A 17,956-nucleotide genomic window follows, 5' to 3' on the forward strand; every position below is an offset into this window, starting at 1 on the left:
GTGATTAACCTCTCTGAACCTTGGTATACTCGAGAGGAGAATAATGTTTACCTCAAAAGTATTGCAAAAATTCAACAAGACAGTAAATGTAAACCCTATGACATAAATATTATTATTAACTCCATTTGACAGATGGAGATTAGAGTCCAGAGAGATAAAATACTTTCCCCTAAGTCACACAGTGCCAGGGTTTTGAATGCAGATTGTTCTGAATCTAAAGCTCGAGTTTGATTTGTTTTGTTTTGTTTTGCTTTGTTTTCCATTGCATCCTAATATCTCAGTAGATTCTGGTCTGGGGTTAGTGTATCCGATTGAGAAAGGAGATCTGGGAGCTGCAGGATTGGTCCAGGAAGGATGTTTCTGAAAGTTCATTTTCTCCAGCATTCATTCCTGCCACTTAAAGTCAGCTAGGTTAGTTGGTCTCTCTCCTGTCTCTCTCTCTCTCCCTCTCTCTCTCTCTGTCTCTCTATCTCTCTCTCCTGAATAGCTAAATCAACTAGGCTCATGTTTGTGCAGATGCGCAAGGAATTGATTTGGACACTCCTACTACCATGGCTTTAAGGTGTCAAAGAGCTTCCTGATTTCAAATGCCAGTCAGTGATCCAGGCTGCACGTTTTGTTTCATTCCGTTGGTTTCTTCCCACCCTGGGTCATTGTCTTCCCATCTGTCTTCCCTACTCCTCCCTATCAGAACATTCTATTCATTCATTCTTTCTTTCATTCAGATTCAGTGCCCACTATATGTGCAGTGCTATTAGGTAATTTTTCACTGAATTGCCACTGTGGCAGGATTTGAGACACAGTTTCATACCAAAAATATTTAATAAGAAGAAAAAGAAAACACAAGTTCACCTTTTTGGAGCATTTGCCAAGTCCTAGGATCTATGCTAAACACTTTTTATACATGGTCTAGTTGACCCTCATATGAGCTTGATGAACTCACTAGTACGTATTCCCTTTAACAGATGAGGAAACTAAGACTCAGAGATGCTATGTAACTTGTTCCTAAGGTTGCACATCTAGGCAGGGCAGTGCCAGAAAAGAAATTGGAGCTATATGAACCCAAAGCCTACTCCTGCATCCCCTCTCTTAGGTTACTGTATCTTCATAGCAACCAGGGCTGTCATTGTAGGCAGCCATCAGGTCTGCTTAGGTTGAAGGGCTGCTCTGCCAGTAGCTAGCTAATGAGTTACTGTGAAAAATGCCAGCACTCACCTGGAGAGGCAGTCCCACGAAACTGTGGAGCACATCTCAGTTTGCTTGCAAAGTTCCCGGTGCAATTCATCCCTCACTAAAAAGTTAGGGCATCCTGGTAGATTAAGAGGATGGTCACAATAGCAAGGGCTGCTGTTTCCTGGGCACTTGGCATGCACTTTCATATTTAATCTTCCCAAGGGCCCTGTGATGCATGCCCTATTAACATTCTCAATTAACAGACCAGGAAACTGAGGTTCAGAGCAGAGCAGAGGCCCAGCACATACTGCCAACAAGTGTCAGACCCAGGATTCCACTCATTAACTCTGCCAAGTCAACAAGGGTTCAAATTAGCACATAATAGGCCCGCTGGGTATTTTCTGGATTGGATACAATTCTCTAACTTGTCCAAGGGGAACAATACTTTGGTCTCTGGCTTCAGTCTTTAACAAGGTCCCAACACTGGACTCTGGCTCTGGTCTTAAGGACACAGAGCTGCCATCCTGTGTCCAGAAGCCCTTGGCAAGGGTCTTATCCCAAGGACCCGATTCTTGACGACCTCGTGCTCACATCGCTCCTCGACTCAGAAAGACCTAGACAAGCCCATTCTGTCCCCTGAGAGCAAAAGCTTTGGTCTGAAAAACTGATCTTGTTTCTGTCTGTTTGCTTCTGGAATTAAAACATGAAAATCCACAGGAGGCTTGCAGGTTCCCACTGAGACCAATCGGCGACATTTTCAAACATGATGAGCTGTTTGTCAACTACGTGTTCTGGAGCAGAGGATGGGGGAAGGGTTTGGAAAGGTGCCAGCAGCCTCCAGCAGGGCTGCTCATCTGCAGTCTGCAGATGGAGGCAATTATCCTAGGCGGGGCCTCTCGGGGACCCCCAGCCCTGCTTATGTCTCTGGAGCCATGTGTGTTCAGATGCTTGCATTTCCTGTGCACGATAACACTGGCAATGGTGTGGTGGTGGGGTGTGAGCCATTGACTTCAGGTCAGGCTGGCTCCTGACCAGATTGTGAGCTGCAGGAATGTGTCCTTGGAGAGTCTTCACTGGGGACTAGGCCTAGAATCTCACATGTGTTCAGTTTTGGTCACTGAGCTGCTTTGTAATGGCAGAAAATAAAGGAGGATCAACAGAGAAATCCAGGAAGAGATGCGGCAGCAAATAAGGGAGAATAGAGGCAGGTGAAGTGTCCATTTCCATGGAAAACTGATGAGACTTGGGAGTGGCTGAATTTCATTATGACTGGGGCTCTTTGGGAAGGGTAGGTGATCTTCATTATACAGGAGTCCACTGTATCCTTTAAAAGTAATAGGAAGAAACAGCAGGCTGAGGGGCATTGGCACACCAAATGGAAAATCTTCCCAATAACATGGCACAGACTCTGCATAAAGAGAGTGAGGCCTCCATCACAGGAGGCATTCAAGCAAGGATGAAAGGACATCTGCCAGGAATGCCACAGCAGGCAGACTTCAAAGTGATCCCCACCTCTTGGTGTTCATGCCTTTGTGTAATGCCCTGACCCTGAGTGTGGGCAGGACCTGAGCCTTGCTTCTAGCCTATAGAATACAGCAAAGGGGATGAGCTGTCACTCTTGGGATCACATTATGTTATATAAGACTCTGTCTCGGGTGACAGGAGCTAGAGATTCTCCTTGTGGACTTGATGAAGGAAGTGGCCCACACAATGGGATCAGAGAGGTCCACATGATTAGGAAATGTAGGCAGCCTCTAGGACCTGGGGTAGGGACTATCTCAACAGCCAACAAAAGGCCATGGCCCTGGGTCATACAGCTGTGAGCAAATTAATTCTGCCAATGAATTTTTGCTTAGAAGCTAATTCTTCCCCTCTCAAGCCTCCAGATGAGAACACGGCCCAGCCCATACCATGATTGCATCCTTGTGAAATCCTGAGCAGAAGACCCAGTTAAGCCAAGCCCAGACTCCTGACCCCCAGAAACTGTGAGAAAATAAATGTGTGTTAGTTTAAGCCCCTACATTTGTAAGAATGTGTCATGCAGCAATAGAACATGAATCCAGACACTGTGGGGAGGGTGCTACCAGTCTGTCTCTATCCTCCTGCTGGACTGGGTTTCCTAGTTATCTGATAACAAATCATCTCAAAAAAGTGGATTAAAATTACAGAAACCATGGATTATCCCTCACAGTTTCTGTGAGTAGGAATTGGAGGGTGGCTTGGCTGGGCAGCCCTGGCACAAGGTCATTCATACAGCTGCAGACATGTCACCTGGGGCAGCAGTTATCTGAAGGCTTCATAGGGGATCGAGGAGCCACTCACATAGCTGGCAGTTTGGTGCTAGCTGTTGGCTGGGGGCCTCAGTTCCCCTCCAAGTGGGCCTCTCCATGGAGCTGTTTGAGTGTCCTCACAACAAGGCGGCTGGCCATGGTGGATGCTTCAGTGTCTTTTATGATTTGGAAGCCACACAGCATCACTTCCACTATATTTAGTTGGTCACACCGGATCAGCCTTGATTCAGCATGGGAGGGGACCACACACAGGAGAGTATGAATAACAGGAGGCAGGGACCTCTGAGGACCATCCTAGAGGCTGGTCATCATACTGGTCTTCTTTCCCTCCAGCATGCTGCCTGCTTGCTCTACTCCAGCTTTTGCAAAGAAAGTTCGGTGCCCTTTGCCAGACTCAATCTCTCCCCTACCTTCCATCACCACTTCAGCTTATCTTTGAGGTCTCAGCAGAAGTCAGCCATAGCATTGTGGGGCCCAAAGCTTATATACTTAAGGGGCCCTCTTCAAGATCAAAAAGACAAAACCACCTTGCTTCTGCAAACTTTCCTAATCACATGACCATTGCTAGGGCCCATCCTAGGGCCTCAGGAGGTGCCCGTGCAAACAGAGAACCCTGAAGCTTCATCTTCACCAGGATCACAATGAATTATCCTCACTTCCTCAAGAAGTTCTGCCCAGTCTCTAGGATGAGTAACCTCCATTGCTTCAGTCTCCCTGCACGTCACCTGTATAATTAGGCATTTAACATCTCCTTTGGCCACCAGGGACCAGGTCTTATTCAAAACCTCTTTTTATGTACTTGCTATCAGAGAATGATCTAAATGCCATGGACACAATAGAGAACCAGGGCCAGACAAGCTCCGTGCCATCCTGTAATCTATGTTCTGGTGGGAGATAAAGGGGTAATAAATATATAACAAGAAAAAATTTGAAAGATAACTTCAGCTAGAGATGGGTGCAATGGAGAAAGTGAACCAGGGCAATGAGAGATCAAAGACAGCCTCTCTGAGACCAGGATGATGAGAGGGAAGATCCAGGGAGATAAATGTCCTGGCAGGGGGAACAGCAAGCGCAAAGGACCTGAGGCAAAAAGAAGACTTGGGTGTTTAAGATTGAGCAGTGAGGCCAGTGCGGCTGCAGCCTAGTGACCAGGGGGAGCAAGGGGCAATGAGGACAGAGGGACAGATAAGGGACAGACCAGGTAGGACTTTGCAGAATAAGCAAGAAGTCTGGATTTTATTTTATTAAGGTAAAATTCACATACCATAAAAGTAATCACTGTAAAGCATACAATTCAGTGGCATTCAGTATCTTCGCAATGTTGTGCAGCCATCACTTCTGCCTAGTTCTGGGTTTTATTCTAAGTCAATGAGACACCACTGGAGAGTTCTGAGCAAGGGGTTTGAGCAGTGTTAGCATGTGCTCATCCCAGAGGTGTCCCATCCAAGGCCACATGTGGGAAGGCAAGGTGTGTTTCCAGCAGAATTTCCCCAGGCCACGTCCTCCTTCCCTTTCTGGAAACAAGACTTGCCCCAAGACATCTGCTTCCCTTTTCCTTCAAACTCTTCCTTCTCTGCTCTTCAGAGCAAGCTAGCTAAGGTGGGGGGATGGCAGAAGAGGGGGAGGAGGGAGGAAGATGGGCTTTTAATTTCCAGCCTCCAATGTCAAAATGCAATTTCATGCCTGCTGCTGTGGTTAGGCTAGCAGAAGGGACCAAGGCTGGCGGCTAATGCAGGGCTGGCTCCTGAGGATTCAGAGTTCCTGATTTTTTTCCCTCATAGGGACAAGAATTTCTAGCGGTGTTCAACCCTGCCTTCCACTCCGGTGATACACCTCAGAGCCTTGGGGCGTGGACCATGGTGTTAGTGGAGAGGATACTAATTTGTCATAGACCACAGCCTTAACTCTGCTCCCAGCAGCCTCTGATTCTCTGAACCACTGCCGGGCACAGGTCCCATTCTTTCCATCTCGTGGAGGGTAAATATGCAGGATGCTCAGGTCTGAATCCTGCCACTGCCACTTGTCAGCCATGCAACCTTGGGCAAGTGCTCTAATTTCTCCTTGCCTCAGCCTCCTCACCAGGAAATAAGGACACGAACAGCCCCTGCCTTGTAGGGATGATGTGAGGATTAAATGAGGTAATGCAGGCACTCGGGGGACTTGCATGGGAGATAATAAGCTGATGCGGGCACACAGTGGGCATGTGTGAGAGATAATTAGGTAATGTGGGCACCAATAGATGTTATGTCAGTGTTTGCTTAAAAAGACAAGGAAAGGCAAAAAGAACACAAGATAGAACCCAAAATGTTACAAGAACCTTTGAGGCTGGAAATCTAGACATTTATGTGAATTCAAGAGATTTTTACAACCTAGTTGGCAACCAGTTTAAACTTATTTTAAAACACTCTGTGGGCCGGGCGCGGTGGCTCAAGCCTGTAATCCCAGCACTTTGGGAGGCCGAGACGGGCGGATCACGAGGTCAGGAGATCGAGACCATCCTGGCTAACACGGTGAAACCCTGTCTCTACTAAAAATACAAAAAACTAGCCGGGCGAGGTGGCGGGCGCCTGTAGTCCCAGCTACTCCGGAGGCTGAGGCAGGAGAATGGCGTGAACCTGGGAGGTGGAGCTTGCAGTGAGCTGAGATCCGGCCACTGCACTCCAGCCCGGGCGACAGAGTGAGACTCCGTCTCAAAAAAATAAATAAATAAATAAATAAAAAAAATAAAAAAAAAATAAATAAAACACTCTGTGGCCCCCAAAAGCCATCTCTCTGCCAGGCAGATGCTGTGGTCAACCTGGGACCCAGGGCTTCAGACTCTGACTGTCAGGCTGACAGAAGTCTACTGTTCTAGAATCTTTTCTGAAATATCTTTACTCTCCAGGTTTCCATGAGCTTGCTTGAAAACGTCATGGAGCATCTACTGTGTACTAAGCACATAAGCAAAATAAACTCATCAGAAGCCTAAGAGGGAAGTATGTGTGTCCCATTGCACAGAGGAGCAGACTGAGGCTCTGAGAGCTATAATCCTCGTACCCACTGTTTCCCAGGCAGTGAGTTTCCCAGCAGGAATTTGAACTCCTATTTTTCCTCCATCCTCACACTTTCCCAAATTTCTTTTCAGGCTCCAGGCAGGCTGGTCCGTCCACCCCAGTGGTCAGCCTGACAGGCAGAGGAAGCAGGAAGAGCTGACCGATGAGGAGAAAGAAATCATCAACAGGGTGATCGCTCGAGCTGAGAAAATGGAAGAGATGGAGCAGGAGCGAATCGGGTGAGGCTTACACTTCCCATTCACCCCAGAGCCGCTGAGGCAGGAGGATGTGCTGGGCTGGAGCAGGGCTTGCCTGGAACAGGGTGTGCTGGGCTGCCTCTGGGCTTTGCCATTTGTGACTTATGGGGCCACCTCCCTGCCCCCCCTCTGACTTCCCCACTGGCAGACCCGGGATCTTTGTTGCATGAGGTGGGAGAGCTGGGAGAAGAGAAAAGGGACTAGAGGAGAGAGTGGGCTGCGAGTGAGGAGTTTCTTGGCTGGGGGTGCATTGAAGAAGGGGCAGGGGAGGGGTATTGTGATAGGGAAAGGAGAGATGTCATTGGAGGCTTCAAGAAGTGGGGTGGGTGTGAGCATGAGGTGTCTCAGCTAATCACAGCTGCACAGGGATGTGTTCTAGAAATGAGAGCCATGTAGGTGTCAGAAGGTACAGCTGAGGGCAAGGTTAGGAGGACAGAGAGTAGGTAAAAAAGAGTGTGTAAAAGAGAGAGCATGTTTGAAATTAGTTATACAAGACAATTGGAGAAACCAGTCCTATAAGGGTCAGACAGCATGTGAGTGAGGAAGCAGAGGTTCACCTGATGGGTCCTGACTCCAAGAACCCGGGGTCCCATGCCAGCTCCCTACTTGCCTACTGTGGATCTTGGGCAAGTTGCTTGACCTCTCTGAGCCCCAGTTTGCTCACTGGCAGAATGGGGGAAATAACAGTAATTATCCTATAAGACTCTTGTACGCGTTGAGATGATGCATGCACAGTTCCTGACCCAGGCTCTGGTGACACTGTGTGTTTAATAAATGGTAGGAAGGAGGGGAAAGTGGGGCTCAGAGGGAGGGGATAATGAAAACATGTTTCGGAGAGAAGCAAGGCTTATAAGAAGGATGTGTGATGAGTGGAAGAGAGTGACAAAATCAATGAGCAGGGACAATACCAGAGAGCAAGGAGTGGCATGGGTGTGGGCTGGAGCTGGGGGACTGGGGAACATGTGGGGCATCATCAGGGTGGGAGAGTAACTCAGAGAAGGGAGTGAGGGTATGTGTTTGGGGAGCTTTTGGTATAAATGGAGACTTTGGCTGCCAGGATACAGAGAGGCCATTGAAGTAGTCTTCCTAGATCCAACTATCAAACAGGAAATGGGAAGGCAGGATGCTGGGACACCACCGCCACCCTATGCCCTTCCCCAATCCCTCCTGCCGGGGACAGCCATTGCCAACTGCTTACAATGGATTTGGGCACTGAGGTGCCTACTGATCTCCCTATCCAGACCCTCAGCCGGGGGTTAACGAGATTCTTGGATGGAAAATGATGCTCTGGGGATGCAGGAAGTGGGTACCTTTGATTTGATCCAGATAATTGCGCTTAGGGCAGGCTGGGAAAATCAGAGGTGTTGTTGACAAGTGACAAACAAACCTCAGGATGTGTCAGCTTCACACATGACCCTCTGTCAGCCTCCTCGGGTGGTCACCAAGCAGATGGGTCTGAGAGGCTTGCTTATGGGGTTAGGTTTCTATTTTGCTTTGCTTTTTAAAAGATATTTCAGGAGTGAAAAGTTCTCCAGGCTGGCAGTGTGTATGCGTGTGTGTATGCATGTATGCATGCATGTGTGCGTGTATGTGCATGTGTGTGTGCACACGTGCATATATATGTGTGCATGTGTGTGTGTGCATATGTGTGTGTCTTCATACAGCGATGGGCCTCAGTCATGAGGGAAGGAAATGTATGTATGCTAAAGGTAAAGAGTGAAAACAAGAACTCTGCTCAACCTTTTTCTTGCATGGCACTTATCACCAGCTATCACATTTTGTATTTCACATATTTTCTTTAACAATTGTATGTCTCTCCCCATTAGATTAAGATTCCTAAGGATAGATATTTTTGCCGGTTTTGTTCACTGCTGTATTCCCAAAGCCTGGTATATAACAGGTGCACAGCAAAATATTTGTGAGTGAATGAATGAACATGGAAGATGAGGCTGTCTCCCAACTTCTTTCTACATTGCCTGTGGCCAAGAGGCTTGGGGGTTTATAGTCTTATCCAGGGTCCAAATTCCCAGGGAAAGTACTCTGACTGTCTTATGTCAGATACTATCCTTTGTCCAATCAACTGCAGCCAGGCATGCCAAGCCCTGTTGTATCAACATGGCCACTGGGCTGCCTCTGGGGGTCAGGTTAAGGAGGTCTTTGTGGACTGAGCAGATCCCAGCTTAAATGATATAGAACAGGGTAAATGGGGTCCCTGTTTTATCTTCAATGCCCTGCTGTATTCTCCCTACCAACCTTGTGACATGGCGGCAGAGCATTGTGGTTAAGAACTGGGGTTGCCAAGTCAGAGAGACCTTGGTCCAAATTCCAGTTCTGCCACTTACCCACTGCGTGCCCTTAGATAAGCCACTCTGCCTCCCTGTGCCTCAGTTTCCTCATCTGCAAAATGGGGATAACATTATCACATACATCTGGGTGAGTATTTAATTGGCATGCAAAGGATTATTGTGGTGCCTTGTACAAAGTACATGCTTAATAAATAGTGGCAGTTATTTAATTGTGAGGTTTGTTTGTTTTTTTAATGAGAAAGCTGATTGTTGACACTAGCTGAAGCCTTTGTTCTAGAAGTCTGCCCTGAGACTCCTGTTTGGCAAGTCCTGAAACTCTAGCAGCCCGTGGCTTCCCCTGAAGGAGATTTGAGAGGCTTCCAGGGGAGCTTGGGCCAAGTCTTTGGTGACAGAATGTCCCTTTGCTGAGACAGTGTGTTTTCTGCCTGGCTTCCCAGAGTGGGGAGGACAGTCCCGGAAGATCCTGGCTGTGGTTGTTCCACAGCGCCCTTCCTGCAGCCAGCCCTTGCTGGTAGCATCGCCAGAGGCAAACCCAATGCTATTTGTGTCTTATAAGCTCAAACCTGCCCTGATTACTGTTCCACCCACACTTCCCTGGGAGGGGATCAGAGAGCAGTCAGATGAAAGCCAAGTGAAACATCAGACACGGAGCCAAACTGAAAATGGGGGTGCTAACTGGGGCTCCCACTGCAGAACATGCGGATCTCAGTTAGTGAGCTCTTGGAATCTCAGTTTCCCCATCCATCAGATGACTCAGTCTCTTTCTCAGGATTCTTTCTGGTCAGACTCTACAGTATTTTGGGGGTGTCTGGTGAGGGGCCTCACACCCTATTGCTGGCTGTACCTCTCAGAGTAAATGAGCTCCTTCTATGTTAAAATTTCCCATGTAGCTCTGTCCCTTACTGGGTCTGGACATCAGCCCCATGATGCTGAATGTTCTTTTTTATTACCTGAGTGAAAGCTGTCTGAGAGAGTTATGAAATCACTGTTAATAAACATGATAAATAATCATCATGATGGGTGTCATTTATTAAGCACTTACTATGTGCCAAGCCCATGTCTAAAAACTTCATTTGAATTAACTCATTAACTGCTCCTCTCAACCCTGTCAAGTAAGCTATTATTATCCCCATTTTGCAGGTGAGGAAACTGAAGCTCAGCCAACTTAGGTTATTTGCCCAAGGTCATATGCAGGCAAGGTACAAATCTCTATTTGGCTGATTCCTGGAACTATGCCTTTAAATGTCTCAGATGTTTTTTCTGAAGATGTGTTCCCAAATTCCTAGGCTCTGCAGAGCATGGAAATTTTAATTACTCATGTTTGGAGGGGACACTTTGAGAACTAGAAGCTGAAACCCTTTCTGTGCTGGCCCAATGATTATTTCCAGCTCTTATTAACCTGTCCGTACCTTCCAAAGCTGCCAGGGCTAGTCTGCATGCTGCTGTGGTTCTGAGAGTTCCAGGAGAGAAATGCCCTCAGGCTTCCCAGGAAGCATTGCCTCCCTGGGGCAGTTTTGCAAGAGTTAGTTAGCTGCCGCAGGGAGCCCCAGGCCATGCACAGCAACCCAGAGCCGCTTCATTCTATGGAGCTCATGTGCTTCTGCCAGGAGGAATCTAAATCTTCACTCACCACTTAGCTCACAACCCAGCTCTGTTCTCTTCAGCATCCCAGGAGGGAGAGAGGATGGCCAGAAGAGAAACTCATTAACCAACCTCATTTTGTCCCCACATTTCTTATATAAGTGCCAAGTGGGATTTCAGAGTTTATTTTGCATGCCCGACTGCTACAGACTTTCTATATTAGTTAGGACACTTTGCTTACAAGAAAGGAAACTAATTCCAGCTAGGTTGTTTCAGTCATCTATTGCAATATAACAAACCACCCAAAACTTTGTGGCTTAAAGCAAAACAGTGTATTATTTTTCATGATTTTATGGGTTAAGGATTCAGACAGAGCTCTGCTGGGCAGGTTTTCTGTTCCAGAGGACATGGGCTGGGTTTGCTCACTCAGCTGCATTCAGCCGGTGGTTGGGTTGGGCTGGAATGTACAAGAAAGCTTTACTCCCCTGTCTGTACCTTGGTGCTCTTCAGGTAGCCCCTCTCTTTGCATTTCATCCTTCCTTATTCATTAGTCTGGCCTGAGATCCTTTACATGGCAGTTGGACCCCAAGGGAACAAAGATAGGTGTTGCCTGGTCTCTTAACAGTGAGGTCTGGAACTGGCAGGTATCACTTTCTATTGAGGACAGGAAATAGATCCTATCTCCTTATGTGATAACTGTCCTGTGCATGCAGAGGAGGAAGGCATTACTGGTGGCTATCTTTATCCCATTATGCAGAAAGAGAAATTTAATATAAGGATTCATACATATCTCCAGGGATCTGAGGACAAGAACACAGCCTAGACTCATGAAAGGCCTACTTCTCATCCCACATATTAGAAAATATAGCCATGCTAGCTAGAGCCTCCCAGTTTTTATAGGTCTTCTTAGTCTCAATCCCAAATTCCCAGGGAAGGAACTCTGATTGACCTAGCTTGCCCTAGATGCCCACCCCTCATCCTATCAGCAGTGGTCAGAGGTGCCAGGCTAGACACACGTGGCTGCTGAGTACTTCTCCTGAGCATAAAAGGGCCCCATTGTGAGTTGCAAAGCCACACGTAGGTTACTCACAGGACTTTTAGAATGTATTAAGTTTGGAGTTAGACATTTGCCTCCAAAATTGGTTTGCATTTCCACCTCTCTCCCTGGCATTGGTAAGGCTCTCTTTATCCTTACTCTGTTTCTCTCTGTCCAGAGCCTCTCAAAGGCATTTGCTCACATACCTTGCCTGTGAAGGGACTGGCAGCTGGGTGGATTCCATTCGAGGTCGGCTTCCTTAAACAGATGGGCCCAAAAAAGTAATTAGGATTTGTCATTAACCTTGGCATCCAGACGCCGTGATAGAGGAGGAAGTCAGAGAGACTTCTTGTTGACAGGATCTGTCGCACCCCTATCACCTTCCCATCTTGATTCCACCTTCCCCTGTATTTTTGGCACATATTTTTTGCAAAATATGGACAGAGGGAGAAGTGAATAATGATGCCTGGAACTTGCTACGTCTAATTAGGCAGACATCTGTCCTATGACTTGACAAGCCGACCATAAGCCAGGTCATACTCTCCTCTTTCTAAAGGAGAACTCCTCTCCCACATTTAAACCTAAAGTCTTAAACCTTCTATGGATGGGAGTCAGGGACTTGGGGGCATTCTGATAATATCAACATATTTATGTATGTGTCTATGTGCATTTTTTTCTCAAGAAACATAGATTTCATCAAGTCTTGGGGGGACTCTGAACCTCCCAGTGTTGGGAATTATTGAGTAGTACCTAAGTTTTCTCAGGGATTGGACCAGTGCTTTTTCCAATGTCCAGCTAGCCCTAACATGTTACAGAATCTGTTTGTGTAAGATGAAAATATGGTTGGGCATAGTAGCTCATGCCTGTAATCTCAGCACTTTGGGAGGCCGAGGCGGGGGTATCAATTGAGGCCAGGAGTTTGAGACCAGTCTGGCCAACATGGTGAAATCCCATCTCTACTAAAAATACAAAAATTAGCTGAGTGTGGTGGCTCATGCCTGTAATTCCAGCTACACGGGAGGCTGAGGCACGAGAATCATTTAACTCAGGAGGCAGAGGTGGCAGTGAGCCGAGATCATGACACTGCACTCCAGCCTGGGTGACAGAGCAAGACTCTGTCTCAAAAAAAAAAAAAAAGGAAGGAAGGAAGGAAGGAAGGAGGGAAGGAAGGAAGAAAGAGAAAGAAAGAAGGAAGGAAGGAAAGAAAGAAGAAAGAAAGAAAGAAAGAAAGAAAGAAAGAAAGAAAGAAAGAAAGAAAGAAAGAAAGAAAAGACGTGCAACACATTAAGGAAAGTAACTTAACCCAATCAAGACATTTGGGGAATTTTTCTTTTTTCATACAAAAGCAAAGATTTTTTTACTTGGGAGGCTGAGGCAGCAGAATTGCTTGAGCCTGGGAGGCAGAAGTCTCAGTGAGCCACCTAGATCATACCACTGCACTCCAGCCTGGGCGACAGAGCAAGACTGTCTAAAAAAAAAAAAAAAAGAAGATCAAAATAGAAGTTTTCTGGATTCCTTAATTAGCTCGATGCCTGCCATAAAAGAGAGAACAAATATATGTTGAATGAATAATGTATACTAAGTGAACCATAAACCCAACTAAGATGCTTATCAAATCACTTTACCCTTACGGCCTCCCTCATGGCCTCCCTGACCTCGTCTGTAAAATGGGACGCTGGACGGCGTAGTCTTCAAATCCCTCTAGCCCAGGGCTTCTCAAGTTCAGCACTGTTTATGTTTTGGGACAGATAATCCTTTGCGTGGGGGCTGTTCTGTGCATTGTAGACTGTTCAGCAGCATCTCTGATCTCTACCCACTAAGATGCCTGGTTTAACTCCCTACCCAGTTGCAACAACTGAAAATGTGTCCAGACACTGCTCAATGCCCCCGAGGGACAAAGTCACCCCCTGTTGAGAACCACTGCTCTAGCCCTTTTGTTGGTGGAGAAGGAATGGGAGAGGAAATGGACTGCGATTTTTCTTGCAATCATACTCAACTTCTAGCAAAATAATCATAAGAAACCGCTTTTATGGGCATCATGTGCCAGCACTGTGCTCAGAGCTTTATGTAGATTCATTTATGTAATCTTCACAGGAATCCTATGCAATAGAATATATTACAATCATTCCCATTTCACAGATGAGGAAACTGAAGAACAGAGAGGTTTAGCAGATTGCCCAGAGTCACACAGTTAATACGTGGTGGGACTGGGATTATAAATCCAGGCTGGCTGGCTCCAGGATTGGGCTCCTATTCTGCTATTCCATAGAGAAACAGACATTTATCTCCAAGCCCTGTGCTAGGAACTTTCAAATATCACATATTTCCTTTAATCCTCATAATGTCCTCGCTGAGAGACAGACAATCATCTCTGCTTTACAGCTGAGTAAACCAAAGCTCAGGGAAGTTAAGCCACTTGCCCAGAGGCACACAGCCTTTATGTGGCCAAACCAGACTTTGAACTTGAATTTGTCTTTCCACTTTATCCTATTGCTTTGGGGAGTACAGGTGGGAAAGGCAACTGATGGACGATTTCGGGGATTCAGAGAAGTCAGTAATTACAGGGTATCTCAAACATTTATTGAAGTTAATTGATCGTTTCATATGTTTCTTCATTCAGTTGAACAGTTTGTTCCTCTTTACCACAGTGACCCTTGGCCCCTTCAGGCCTCAGCACCACATTCTCCCAACTCTATTTTTCATGACAGGAAAGAGCAGGGAGAGGGGTCAGAAAGAACCCCAACCAAAGCACTGACATGAAACAAAGATGTCATTCTAGCATCTAGGCAGCTGGACCTAACTTCCAGATCCAGTTCTTCCACTCTTGAGCTGTGTACACTTGGGCAAGTGAGTTCCCCTCTGTGTGCCTTGGTTTCCCCATCTGTAAAATGGGAGTGAATAATAGAGCTTCTCTCCCAGATTGTTGATGGCTTAAGGAAAACAATGCATATCGAGTACTTAGCACAGCACCTGGCACAGTAAACACTCCGAAACAGCAACCACAACTATTGCTGTTCCTGGGTTTGTCATGACACAGCACCTTGCCCAGCATGGACTGCACTAGCCCAGCTGAGCCCTCCAGTGGTCTTTCTCGGCTCCCTCGTCTCCAACTCTGAACCGAGGTGACCTCCTTCCCCAAAGTGCTGAGGCCCAGGCAGGAATCCCATTCACCAATCCCTCAAGGAGACAGATTGAGATCTAGGGCTCCCCAGGCGGTGACAGAAACAAACAACAGGGAGAATTAATGAGTCTGAAATGCACACGCCCTGCATGCCAGCATGTGGCTTCCTGACGGAGCAGCTCAGTCATTTAAGGACAGGTTCCTGAGAGACCCTGGCATTACAGCCTCAGGCCAGCCCCCGTCAGAGCAGCCATTTCCCCACTCACAGCAGATGGTCCAATTTTGACTTCAGAAAGTGCCAACTTTAATAAACTCAACAGTAATATCCCCCTACTTGGCAATTAGGGTGAGGTGAAGAGCGAGCAGGGATTCTGGAATTGATGGTGTGGTGTGTGGTGTGGTGTGTGGTGTGTGTGTGGGGGGTGTGTGTATGTGTGTGTGTGTGAAAGAGAGAGAGAGAGAGACTGAGAAAGAGGCAAAGATCAGAGAGAGACAGAGAGGGACAACATGACATCGTACCCATTCTCCCACTTTGCTGCGTTTTTCTGAATGGTGAAATCGTGGTCAACTACTGCTTCTAAAGGCAGCTGCTCTGGCTCCATCCCATGAGTTGGTGGAACCTCAGCTTTTAGCCATTTCCTCTGCTGATTCAGAGATTGGCACATAAACCCATCACACTGGGGTAAGCAGGGTGCAGGGTGTCTTTTCCAGGCTCTGCTGCACACCACATGAAGCCTACTTTCTGGTACAATTGTACATCCTTTAACCTTTTCCTCAACATTCATCAAGATGTTGCAGCAGTACAGGAAAGCTCAAAAGTAGTTACTTGAAAGTTTCTGAGGTCAGTTTGGGGCTTTTTGTGGGAGGTTGAGCATCAGAAATAAGCAGAGGTCGGTCCTCCACTGGGCTTACGGCCTTACTCGAAGAAGGCAGCTGATTGGATCTGATCTCTCTGCAAGAGCACAGTGTATGCAGACATGCATGTAAACGTGTATTCTTGCATGTAGGTTCTAATACATGTGCGTGTGTGTGTGTGTATGTGCATGCATGCTCATAGCCGTATGTACACGTGCCTCTACAGGCGTGCCTGTGGGTGTATATGTGTGGGCGCATGTGTCATCTGTGTGTCTGTGTGTGTATGGGTGTGTTTGGTGATAGGCACTTGAGTCCTGTAAATTTCTAATCAATGCAGCCCCCTTTAAAAGCTTTAAAAAGACAGATTTCACAGGCAGATGATAGCATCCTGGATACCCAGAAAAAATGTGAGTACCGGGATGTATAAAACCCACAAATTTCCAGAATAAATAATTAGCAGCAACCATTACTGAATCGTTACCATGTTCTGGGCATTTTACAAACTAAAAAAAACTATCTCATTTTACCTTTGCAACAATCCTAAGAGGTAAGGGCTTTGTTTTCCCTAATTTACAGGTAAAGAAATTGAAGCTCAGAAAGATTAAGTAGCTTTCCTGAGGTCACTGAGCTAGGAAGTGGCAAAGTCCAGATATGGGCCAGGCAAGCTCACTCCAGAATTGGCACCCCAACCCCTGCATCATAACTGCGTCCTACTACTAAATCCTGAAAGTGTGCACGTCTGCAGGGGTGTGTGTGTGTGTGTCTGCGTTGGCATGCCTGTGTATAGGGAGTCTACACTTTCTTGGGGCTGCATGTAAATACCTGAAGAAAGCGATTGGAACCTCACAGAGTCAAAAGCTCGACTTGTCTGACATCCACAGCCAGTCAGGGAGGAATTGTTCTGCAGAGGAGGGCTAAAGTTGGTTTCAGACCCAAATCAGGTTCTGAGTGACTTGATGGGGCAAAAATGTGGTTGTGGCAGGCAAAACAATGGCCTCCTGAAAAATGTCCACATTCCAATCCCTGGAGCTTGTGCGTATGTTACCTCCATTGGCAAAAGGGTCTTTGCAGATGTGATAGTTGTGAAACTTGAGATGGGGAGATTATCCTGGATTATCCAGGTGGACCCCATGTCATCACAAGGGTTTCCTGTGAGAGGGAACAGGAAGATCAGAGTCACGGAGAGATTAAAAGATGCCCTACTGTTGGTTTTGAAAATGGAGGAAGGGGCCATGAGCCAAAGAATGTGGCTGACTTCTAGAAACTGGAAATGGCCCGGGAACAGATGCTCTCCTAGAGCCTCCAGAAGGAATGAAGCCCTGTCAACGCCTCGACTTTAGTCTTAACCTCTAGAGCTGCTAAGATAAATGTATATGGTCTAAGCCCCTAAATCGTGATAGTTCATTCCAGCAGCCACAGAAAGCTAATACAGCGAGTGATTCCTTGAAACCTGCTGGCATGCAGTGGCATTTTGTGGCCCTCCTTCTGATATGCTCTTTTACCACCATTGAGTTAGACCCATTTGGAGCAACCTTGTAGTTTCAAAGGACCTGCTCAGCTCCATGTGTGGAGAAAGACCAGAAACCTGCTTGCTTCATTCCACCTGGAACAGCTGCAGCATCTGAAACTCTCACTGCACCAAGCCTCCCAAGGGCTCCATTCATTTGTTCAAGTGTTGTCTCTATATGGGGCTGGGCGTGGTATCTAATACCTGTAATCCCAGCACTTTGGGAGGCTTTGGTGGGAAGATTGCTTGATTGAGCCCAGGAATTCAAGACGAGCCTAAGCAATATAGTGAGACCTCATCTCTATAAAAAATAAAAAATAATAGCCGGACGTAGTGGCATGCACCTGTAGTCACAGCTACTTGAAAGGCTGAGGTGGGAAGATTGCTTGAGCCCAGGAGTTTGAGGCTGCAGTGAGCTATGATCAAGCCACTGCACTCCAGCCCGGGTGACAGAGCTAGACCCTGTCTCAAAAAAAAAAAAAAAAGGGCGGGGTGGGAAGTTGAGTCTCCTCCACTGAAAGCCCTTGCATGCTATCCCATCACTCTTCAATAAAAGACCCTGCATGGAGTGGTCCCTGCCATCTCTCCAGCCTCATCTCCCACCATTCAGCCTCCCAGCCATGCTGAGCACCTCTCACTTCCTTCGCATATGCTATTCCTTGGTTCCTCTGAGGACCCGTCCTGACTGTTCCTGTCTCTCTCTTGTGAGTTCTCAGAGCTGCTCATACTTGTCCTTCAGGTGACTTATGATGATTATGGCAATTTGCATGATTTTTTTTTTTTTTTTTGAGATGGAG

General features: G+C 46.9%; 1 protein-coding gene across 5 annotated transcripts in view; it reads left to right on the top strand.

Moving 5' to 3' along the window:
* RPH3A (rabphilin 3A) overlaps positions 1-17,956 on the top strand; it is a 331,956-nt gene that overhangs the window by 270,525 nt on the left and 43,475 nt on the right. For 4 of the 5 annotated variants that reach the window (XM_023203847.1, XM_023203865.1, XM_023203858.2 and 1 more), the window contains one exon: positions 6,589-6,735. The exons of the other annotated variant lie outside the window; for it this stretch is intronic. In XM_023203847.1, coding sequence (XP_023059615.1) covers positions 6,589-6,735 — 147 coding nt within the window. The remainder of the gene's footprint in view (positions 1-6,588; positions 6,736-17,956) is intronic. 5 annotated transcript variants of the gene reach the window in all.

Source organism: Piliocolobus tephrosceles, chromosome 10 (genome assembly GCF_002776525.5).
Source record: "Piliocolobus tephrosceles isolate RC106 chromosome 10, ASM277652v3, whole genome shotgun sequence".
Lineage (NCBI taxonomy): Eukaryota > Metazoa > Chordata > Mammalia > Primates > Cercopithecidae > Piliocolobus > Piliocolobus tephrosceles.